Source organism: Mus caroli, unplaced genomic scaffold, assembly GCF_978045245.1.
Source record: "Mus caroli unplaced genomic scaffold, Mus_caroli_1 scaffold_16, whole genome shotgun sequence".
Lineage (NCBI taxonomy): Eukaryota > Metazoa > Chordata > Mammalia > Rodentia > Muridae > Mus > Mus caroli.
The window spans coordinates 1,465,276-1,475,392 of NW_028227271.1; the positions used below are offsets into that span (position 1 = coordinate 1,465,276).

Here is a 10,117-nt window from a genome sequence, read left to right on the forward strand (position 1 = left end):
ATCGGTGTGAAATAACGGGCCCATATAAATCCCTCTGCCGCCCGCCTGCAAGATGGATTGGCCGCATTGAAATTCCTCCGCGAGGATAATTAAACTCGGGGCCTCATCCGGGCAAAATTACATTCCTGTAATGGCGTCGCTCGGGGTCCCGGGAAATTGCTCCGTGGGCTTTCAGCGGCGGTTTTTATCGCCGGCCGGGGTGTGCCTGGCTGCGGCTCGCCTCTCCTCCGGGACCGTAAAGCTGCTGCCGTGATTTATCCTCCCCTTCTCCCAAATCCGATTAAATGGAGGAGCTTGGGGCCGGGGCGCCGCGGGGCCGGGGGCCGGGAGGGGGTGGCGGGAAGGACGGGGCCAAGGAGGGGAGGACAAACGGCCCCTCAGAGGGTGGCGGATTTGCCTTTATTTACAGCCGCGGCTTTCTTTTTATTTTTTTATGGGGGTTTGGTGAGCTCTTCCCGTCTTTCTCGCGCTGCGTCCAAGCACCCTAACCGGACAGCCAGGCTACGGGGCTGGGTCGGCCTTGCAGCCGTCTGCTAGGCTCGTGTCCCTGCGTGCACACAAAGGCCTGCTCCAGGAGTGGCGCTGGAAAGCCCCCGCCCACCGCCACCGCGGGAGGGACGGACGAAAGGGCAGTGAAGAAAAGTAGGGGCTTGGGGAGAGCACCTCGCAGGCGACTACTTATTCCATCTCGCCCTCCAGCAAGCCCGACAGAGGTAAACTGGTCGCCTGGGGGTGACCTCGCACCCTACTGCAGGCCACAGGTGCGGTTATCCCTAATTGATCCCAGGACTCACAAAAGGGAGAATCAGGCCTTGTTTACCCCCCAGTCTTCTGACTCGAAGATGCTGGTGTTTTTCATGCTTTGCTCATCAACGAGATAGGGAAAACAAAAATAAAAATAAGTTAAAGCAGAAACTGCCATGGCATTTTGCTAATAGCATTGGGCCAGTTCCCATCTCCCACCCAATGTTGCCAGTGTCCTGAGGGTGACAAGAAGCCAAGAGTTCTGTGATTTTATTTCCCCCTGCTACATTTTAGGCACTGAACCCCAATCCCTACTGTATGCTATAAGCAATTTCCGAGTAAACTGGGTAGGGTGTTTTTTTGTTGTTGTTGTTGGTTTGTTTTTGTTTTTTTTTTAACTTTGCGCATGCTCGGAAAGGGGACTAGAGTCCAAGACTCCAAAAATGCTGTGCAGTCCACACTTCCACCACGTTGCGGATCAGCAAAAGCAAGAGTTGGCGGCTCTTCCGTGCACGGTGGGCTCTTTTTGCAGTTTCTCCTGTTGGACGCCAGGTGGAGTGCTTGTCCCCCAAGACACCACCAACCTGGCAGAGGGAGCTGTGGCGCCCTGGCCGATCCTCTAGCTTGTGTCCACTCTATCCGCGGAGAAAAGCGACTCGTTGGCTCCGGCTGCGCTTGCGCAGAGCCTTCCCTCGCGCTTCCCGCGCCCCCGCCCCTCTCTGTCTTCTCTGCCCTGGGAGCAGGTAAGGCCTTGAGGCCTCGCGTCCTCTTCGTGCCGCGCAGGCGCGCGCAGCAGTACCCCTTGCGAGGACGCGTGGCCGCCCTGACCTTGCTAGCTCCCACGCGGGTCCCCGAGCCCTCGCGGCTGCCGGCATCCCCGCGCGGAGGGCTACCCCTTCCTCGTGCCGATGACCTCTAACCGCGCGGGCCTGGCGCCATCTTGGGTGTCTCACGGGGGTTGGGGGCTCTGCGGCCGGCGAAAGGCAGATGCTGGCGAGCGTATTCTCTCCGGGCGCGAACCAAGGCTTTTATGGGTGCTCTTCGCTCACCCACACGCCTTTCACCATTGTCATGACCCCAGATTCTCCCCTCCTATCTTTGCCTCCCCTTGTCATCCTGAATCAAAATAGCCTTTATTTTTATTTATTTATTTATTTTTTTTTGAAGCTTGCAGACTTTGAACCTCAGGACCTCTGGCACAGTCAAGCTAGTTCACCGTCCAAAGCCATCATCTCCCTAGTCAGCATCCTTCAGTTTGAAATAAACTGAACGTGGTAGAGAGTAAAAGAACAGGCTAACCGGCCTGTGCACAGGTGGCAGGAGTGAGGCCTGTTCCCTTAGAAACTGTGGTTGCCTAATGAAGGCCCTGACATGCTAATGAAGTTGGAAATAAAATCTTAAGTGGTGGAAATGGAGGTTTCTGTTAGGCAGCAAGCCCAGAAGATGGGAGCAATATGAGCTTTAGAATTTATACCTGCCAGCTAGTGGGAAGGTTTAAGGAACGGAATGGTTAAGTGGGGAATTCTCATTGTGGAGGGTTTCATTGCTCTGGTGTGGGCTTGCCCATATTAGGTGACCACTGGAAGGGCTCGCCGAATGATACGCTTGGGTTTATTACACACCAGCAACAGATTATACCATTCCATATGTTTGTAAACTATTAAATTTAATTCCCCTACTATTTTTTTTTTTAAAGAATAGTTTACTGAGTTCTCTGCAAGCAAGCAGTGGGTTGGGCAGTAGTTAGAGTATTGCCAGAACTACATTTTATAAGTTTACCATGTTAAAACTTGTTTTTGGAAAAAAACGTCTTCCATTTTATTTTGGCTTCTTGAAGACTCTAAATAACCCACGTTTACCTCAAATTTATGATCCTTCTGCGTCAGCCTCCCCAGTGCTAGGATCACTTGCACATACCACCATGCCTAACTTCAGACCTCCCTTTATTCACGTGTATGGTGACATGTATGCATGCATGCTGAGAAGTTAATGTGGGGGGCATTTCCACTCCACCCTCAGTTTTTGAGACAGGATGTCTTACTGATCTGAAGCTCATCAACTCTGATTGCAAGCCAGTCAGCTTCAGGCCACCTGCTTCCATAGGTACCCAGCGCACTGGATGTGGCAGGCACCATCATCTAAGCCTTCACCCCAGCTCAAGCCTCTATTCCAAAAGTTTTAAAGAAGTACTGGGTTTCGACTCAATTGAACCTGAATAGGTGGGCAGCAAATCTGGGTTTAGGTTGCATAAAGGGAGGAGTTTGTTGGTTACAGGGTCGCACTGTGTAGCCAAGAATTCACAGAGCTCTGTCTGCCTCTCTGCCTTCCGAGTGCTGGGATGATAGGTGTGTCCGCACCATATCCAGCGAAAAGTAAAGTTTTAGATAGAGCAAACCTGAAGACAAACATTGATCTAAAAGTAAAATTCAGGATTTACAAGTAGCATATCTGCCTTGGACAGGTTGCGTCCAGTGTACTTAAGGGAGTAGTGTTTAATAGGCCTATACTTTGAGTATCTTAGTTTATGGGCTATTCAAACTTCAGAGAGAAAAAGCAGGGGACGTAGCTTGATGGTAGGACATGTTACCTAGATTGCACTAAGATCCTAGGTTCTACCTCCAGTGTGGCCTCCCTCTGAGTGAAATTAGAGTTACAGTCCTTTCTCACTGACAACCTATTAGTGTTGTTGAGGCCATACCATTGTATACCTTAAATATATAATGATTGGAAAAGTTGTTTAAAATATTGGCACCAGAGATCTTGTTTTTAGGGACTGGAGAGATGGCTCAGAAGTTAAGAGCAACTGCTGCTGTTCCAGAGGCCCCAAGTTTGGTTCCCAGCACCAGTGTGATGGTTCATAACCATCTCTAGGGAGTTCAGTGCCAGCTCTGACCTTCCTTCTTGAGCACTAGGTGTGCATATGCGGTACACATGCATTCAGACAAAACATACATATAAATCTAAAAATGTCCTAAATTATTTTATGTGTGTGAATGTGCAGGTGCACGTGTGCCTGTGGAGATCAGAAGAAAGCTCTTGGAAGTACTTCTTCCACTATGTGCTCCAAGAATCAAACTTGTTTTATCAGGTTTATAGGGCACATGGTTTTACCCTCTGAGCCATGCTGCTGGCCCAATGACAGTCACTTCTAATATATATATAATAGAGGAAAACACTGTCTGTCCTAAACCTTTACCTTACATATTCTTCCTTTGGATCTCGAGGATGCAAAACTTAATACCCCTTAATGGAGTGGTGAAATTTTACAGTTGATGCTTATTAGATTAATGCCAGGGTTTCCCTCATTGATTGGCTGTATCTTGTTAAAGTAGAAATCAGTATTTTAAGGAGTGAGATGCTAAAAAGATAGTTGAAAAACTTCCAGTGACTTAGTCTTCTGAGAACTCTCCCAGAAGTTTAGGGATTCTGTAGGGATGGAGATACAGCCAGCACTAGGCCAGTGTGCTTCAGGTCTGGGGCTCTAGCCCTAACAATCCCCAGACTCTACCCAATAAAAATGAATACTAGTTCTTTCTGTCTTGAAACAAGGTCTTACTCCGTAGCTCAGGCTGGCCTGGAACTTTCTGCAATTTTGCCCTTGCCTCCTGAGTACTGGGATTGCAGGTGGTTGGAGCCTGTACACTGTACACTGACTGCTTCTAGGCCCAGACACTGAGACCAGGGAAGGGATGCTTTTGAACCTAGAAGAAGGAAAGGAACTTAAGCAAGGGATCCTGGGGAAATTACGTTGACAATCCCAAACTGTGGGCTGTGGAAGTGGTGATAGTTCTTTAAGCAGGGAGTAAGTCACTTGTTCAGGCCATGAAAGTCATTTGATTTCAGGATTCTGGTGTCATTTTGTCTCTCTGAGCTAATTAAGCTTCCTAGCGCTCCTTCTCAGGTGTGAGGATGAAGTTTAAGTAGCAAAGGAAAGTGTTTACAATGCTGCTGCTTATTTCCAGCCCTCCTGCCTCGGCCCCTCACCCCTGAAAATGTACGCCTGCTCCAAGTTCGTCTCTACCCGCTCCCTGGTGAGTACATTTTCTGGAAGGACTTTAAAGGACACCTTGTTTCTTCATATAGGAGAATGCCAGAGATGTCCAAACTTGTAGTATAGGGACATGACATTATCATGTACAAGTGTGCAGGGCTGCCTTCATAGCCTCCCTAAGGTGCCTGTGCCTGCAGTGAAAGAGAAGGCCTTCTGCCTGGAAAAGTGTTAGGCTCTGAAGCAGCAGGAGGTTAGAAATGTAAAACTAATAAGCTAGTGGGTGCTCTTGGTAAGTTCAAGGGTGTGCTGCTGTTGGGAGGTACCCGCTACTAAGCACTTGCTTCATGCCTCGTGCTCGTCACCAGTCTGTATCTCCCCATTTACTCCTTAGAACCCTAAGATTGTCCCCATTTGACAGGTGCAGAAATAGGCTGAAAATCATTAAGTAACTTAGCCCTTATACTGCATACCTGATAGAAAGTTAACATTTGGGATTGGAGAGATGGCTCAACAGTTAAGAGCATGGTTACCCTTGCAGACAACTTGGGTTTGGTTCCTGGCATCCAAATGGTCTTTCGTAATCACTGTAATTGCAGTTCCAGGGCATTCAGTGTCATCTTCTGGTCCTTGTGAGCACCAGGCACCCACAAGGTGCGCATACATACATGGTAGGCAAAACACTAATAAACACAAGAGGAAGTTACCACCAAAGGGATAAAGATACAGTCCAGTGGAGAGTGCCTGCCTAGCATGTACAAAGCCCAAGGTTCCGTCCCTAGCACAAAAAAAGCAGCAGCAGCCAGACAGAGTGGCTCATGTGTGATCTAGGACTTGGGAGGGTGAGGCTGGAAAGTTGGTTAATACGAATTTAAGATCAGCATGGTCTACCATGGGATCCTGTCAAGAAGAGGTATGTAAGCCTCATAATTCTGTCTCTGTTGTCTACCGTGTATCTTAGAGATACAGTCTTGGAGCTGACGAGAAAGGGCTGTCAGGATGAGGTGAGGTTTGAACATGGTTCTTTACATCCATTTTCCAGAGGAGGATACATATATTCAGGGGAGAACACCGTAATCCCTGGTTTTCTTAGGAGCCAACTATTACCTGTAAATGTATCCCTTGTTGAGTGAAGCAGATACATCTGGGGCTTAGATCTCTTCTGATTCTCAAAAGGGTAAAAGAGTAGAGCAGAAGTTGTGGCCTCCTATGACCCCTACAAGGATAAACACTTTTCTTTCCATAAAGCAAAACCTGAAAGGCAAGACAATGACCCTGATCTCAGAATTTGTTGATACAAGGAATAATGTGACACACTGCATGTGTGAAGTCCCAGTACCAGGGACACTAAAGCAAGAGGGTTGCTTAGCCTGGGGCTTCAAGGTCAGCCTGGGCAACATAGCAAGATTTCTGTGTCTTTTAGGATTTGTTTTGTTTTTAAAGATTTTTTTGTTGTTGTTTTGTAGAAAACTGTCTCATGTGTATGAGTGTTTTGCTTACATGTATGATATGTGTGCCTAGTATGGTATGCAAGGAGATCAGAAGAGTGCTGGATCTCCTGCAGTTAAGGATGAGTGTGAGACACTGTGGGTGTTGGAAATTGAACCTGGGTCTCTACGAATGCTCTTTTTTTTTTTTTTTTTTTTTTTTTTTTTTTTTTTTTTTTTTTTTTTTTTTTTTTTTTTTTTTGGTTTTTCGAGACAGGGTTTCTCTGTGTAGCCCTGGCTGTCCTGGCACTCACTTTGTAGACCAGGCTGGCCTCGAACTCAGAAATCCGCCTGCCTCTGCCTCCCGAGTGCTGGGATTAAAGGCGTGCGCCACCACGCCCGGCTTCTACGAATGCTCTTAACCTCTAAGGCATCTCTCCAGTCCAGTTGTTGTTTTTGTTTTGAGACAGGGTCTCTATGTAGCCCTGGCTAGCCTGGAACTTGTAGAGATCCGCCTTCCTCTGCTTCCTGAGTCTAGATTAAAGGTGCCTGCCCATCTCAAAAAAAAAAAAAAAAAAAAAAAAGACTGATTGAAGTAATCAATAAAAAAGTAAAAGACTGACTGAGTAAATTGAAGGCATGGAAGGATCGTCAGAGAACATTCTACTGTGTGCAATGGAATGCTCTAAATGTCACCTCCACAGCCTTCCTGACCTCCCTGCCCTTGTCATTCCACTAGATCAGGAGCACCTCTCAGCTGCTGAGTCGTCCGCTGTCTGCAGTGGAGTTGAAGCGACCACAGATGCCAACAGATGAGGTACCTTAAGGTGGAGTTGGGGCTGTGGTTTGGTGGGGAGGAGTAGAGAGGGTTACCTCCCCGGACCAGTAGGGGGAGTACTGAGGACAATCACAGACTGGCATTCAGGAAGGATCAGACCTTTGCTGCTCTAGGTAGAAATGGAAGGCAGTGAATACTCTGTGTGTTGGCAGTTGCCTCTGGTAGTTCCTGCTTTGGTGGACCTCTGTCAGCTCCCATTATTAGGCCTGGTCTGCTGACCAGGTGTTGGGGGTCAAGAACAGGCTCATGTCTCATAACACTTGTAGACCATACTGGGTCGTGGAGGTATTTGAACCCTGCCTCCTACATTAAAAAGTTATCTTGCCAGCATTTTAGGGAGGTTTTCAGGGAACTAAATGATTTTTCCATTGAGGGAGGAGCATCAGATTTGACAGCCAGCCTCACAGTTTGAAATAGTACAATGTTTCCAAAACAAAACACTGAATTGATAACAAAACCCTGCCTTCTGTCTGCCTCTGTCCCAGAGCCTCAGCTTGGCGGTCCGGCGGCCTCTGACTTCACTTATCCCTAGCCGCAGTTTCCAAACCAGCACCATTTCAAGGGACATCGACACAGCTGCCAAGTTCATTGGAGCTGGGGCTGCGACGGTTGGGGTGGCTGGCTCTGGGGCAGGGATTGGGACTGTTTTTGGGAGTCTCATCATTGGCTATGCCAGGTAAGGATACCTGGGCCCTCTGTTGACTCTGTTGAGTGTTCCAAAAGCCGGGTCTAGAGCTTCACTGTCCTGTGCAGAGGCCACTAACTCAGTGTTGTTACTTTTTATCTAAATTTCTGGATTTTGTTTGAGATAAGAGTAAATCAACTTGTGCCTCCATATGCATGTGTTCGCACACATGTGAATACATGCATATACACCCACACCTAAATGCATAAATATTAATTTTTGTTTCCTCATTATGTTGCCCTAGTTGGCATAGAACTCACAGAGCCCTGCTTGTCTGAATGTTGGCATTAAGGGCATGTTCAGCCATACCTTGCTTTAATTTTTTTAAAATATGAATATTACTATGAAGACTATACTAGCTGTGATAATCCAGACCTGTAATGCCAACAGTTGTGTGAGAGAGGCAGAACGATCAGCAGCTCTGGGTTAGCCTGGGCTACATGGTGAGGTCAGCCCAGCCTAGTCTATATGAGACCCTGTCTCACATGAAATTGAGGTTTTCAGTTACTCTTTCCTGTAATTCCAAGTGCTTAGGACCTGGAGACAGCCGTGGTTGACAGTGCCTCTGCAGCACATGCACATTGCCAGAGTTCTCTTGAACAGCTGTAGTGTGGAGTAGGGACTGGCAGTCCAAGTCATTGCCTGGCTTTCTATGGTTGAGTTAAATCGTGTGGCCCTGGCTGCCTCAGACGCCTGCTTCCCCAGTGCCGGGATGACCACCTAGTTCTTACATCCTTTAAAAGTATTTTTAAAAGCAGCAAGAAGAGGTTTTCCATGTTCTTACAAGGAAGCCACAGTCTACGGTGCTGGCGCGCTGTGTGTCAGTGCTTCATCATATGCAGTTCATGTTTACATGCCAGAGTAAACGTCAGGACGATGGGCTCTGTGGTCCCACAGCCCCAAGTGAAAACCCCAGCCCTTGCAGAGAAGGCCTCCGTCCCTGGGCTCCCCGTAGCCTTACTGCGTTCTCCTCATCTTGGGGAGTCCCCTTGCTCCTGGGGCAGCTGTCTCTGCTGCCAGCCCTGCCGGCCCCGGGCACCTGGGACTATTTAGTCTCTGCCACCTCTGGGCAAGTCACTGAAGTGCTAAATTAATCCCCTGGAGACCAGCGGGATCTTCACGTCTGGGGAAGTGGTTCTTTTTCTCAGAATTTGCATAGAACAAGAAGCCTGATTACTTTTGTGTCCGCAATTGTGCAAGAGTTTGTGTTGATTTACCTTACCCATGAGACTTGTAGATACCAGGGTAAGGGAAATGAAAATCATCTATTGACTTGTAAAGTTAGCTCACAGTTGTCCTATTTGGATTCATATTATAAATATATCATACCATAAGCACCATTCAGTGTCTTAAAGCCCAAAATCAAAGCTGTGGTGGCACACACCTTTAATTGCAGCATTAGAAACCTTGTATCAAAAACCAAAATCATTTAAAAAAATCTTGACTATTTTCAGATGACCAAAGAAAGTTAGCCTTCTGCCTCTCCTGCTTTCTGGAACAGTGTTATTCCCATAGCGTCCTGTATATACAGGGTGTGAGCTGCAACCCATCTGCAGTTTTGCTTCTTTGTCCTGTTAAGGTTCTGCTTCTTGAGAAAGAGCCAGCCATTTTGAGTATTCTCCATTCTGTTCTGACCCTGAATGTTAAATATCCAGGCCTGTGGTTCTAAGTTACTATGGTAGGAGAGATCCACTGGGGAAGGTGATGTTTGCACACAGGCTGTCAACACCATCTAAGATTGTCGTGTTTTACCCCCTGTTGAAACTTTAGTGCTAGAGTTTGGGTACAATGGGGTCTCCCTAGATGGATCTTCTTATAAGCTTGAAGAGGACTCTCTAGAAGTCCATGTAGACGTTTGGCCTTTTCCTTGTGTGGACTAGAAATTCAGTCTTTCCTTCTCTTTCCCAGGAACCCTTCTCTGAAGCAACAACTCTTCTCCTATGCGATCCTGGGCTTTGCCCTCTCAGAGGCCATGGGGCTCTTTTGCCTAATGGTGGCCTTTCTCATCCTCTTCGCCATGTGAAGCAGCTGTCTCCACTTCCACCTCCCATGGTTCTTTCGTGTCTCGTCTGCCCTGTATGTTCCTTTTCCTGTACCTCCCCAAGAAGTCTGGGGAAAGTGCTTGGCTCAGGGTTTGACAGAGAGAAGACAAATAAATACTGTATTAATAAGATGTTTCTTGAGTCTCCTGTGTATATTTCTTCTCCACAGTTGGCAGAGTGCCTTGGTGAGAGCACAAGGCCAGCATGGTGATGGTTCTAAGCTCTGCAGGGATCTGGCTGGGCTCAGTCTCTCTCTCTCTCTCTCTCTCTCTCTCTCTCTCTCTCTCTCTCTCTCTCTCTCCCTCTCTCTCTCCCTCTTTTTTAAGATTTTTTTTTTGAAATGTATTTTATGTGTGTGGGTGTTTTGTCTGCATGCGCATCTGCACACCAGAA

General features: G+C 47.5%; 1 protein-coding gene across 4 annotated transcripts; it reads left to right on the top strand.

Annotated features, from left to right (window-relative positions):
* The first annotated feature begins 614 nt into the window (after positions 1-614).
* On the top strand, positions 615-9,857 carry Atp5mc2 (ATP synthase membrane subunit c locus 2). 4 transcript variants are annotated; one of them, XM_021183393.3, is made up of 5 exons: positions 615-761; positions 4,707-4,775; positions 6,899-6,976; positions 7,483-7,673; positions 9,591-9,857. In XM_021183393.3, the coding sequence occupies exons 2-5, from the start codon at positions 4,737-4,739 to the stop codon at positions 9,703-9,705; spliced, it is 423 nt and encodes a 140-aa protein (XP_021039052.1). In that variant the 5' UTR covers positions 615-761; positions 4,707-4,736; the 3' UTR covers positions 9,706-9,857. The 4 variants fall into 4 exon arrangements, with proteins under 4 accessions (XP_021039052.1, XP_021039050.1, XP_021039053.1 ...); XM_021183391.3 differs by having other exon boundaries at positions 651-713; XM_021183394.3 differs by lacking the exon at positions 615-761 and adding an exon at positions 1,412-1,487.
* Positions 9,858-10,117: the final 260 nt, after the last annotated feature.

Coding starts and splice junctions, on each gene's coding strand:
- Atp5mc2 (XM_021183393.3), top strand. CDS start 4,737: ATGTACGCCTGCTCCAAGTTCGTCTCTACCCGCTCCCTG. Junction 4,776..6,898: donor TCGTCTCTACCCGCTCCCTG/GTGAGTACATTT, acceptor TCATTCCACTAG/ATCAGGAGCACCTCTCAGCT. Junction 7,674..9,590: donor CTCATCATTGGCTATGCCAG/GTAAGGATACCT, acceptor TCTCTTTCCCAG/GAACCCTTCTCTGAAGCAAC.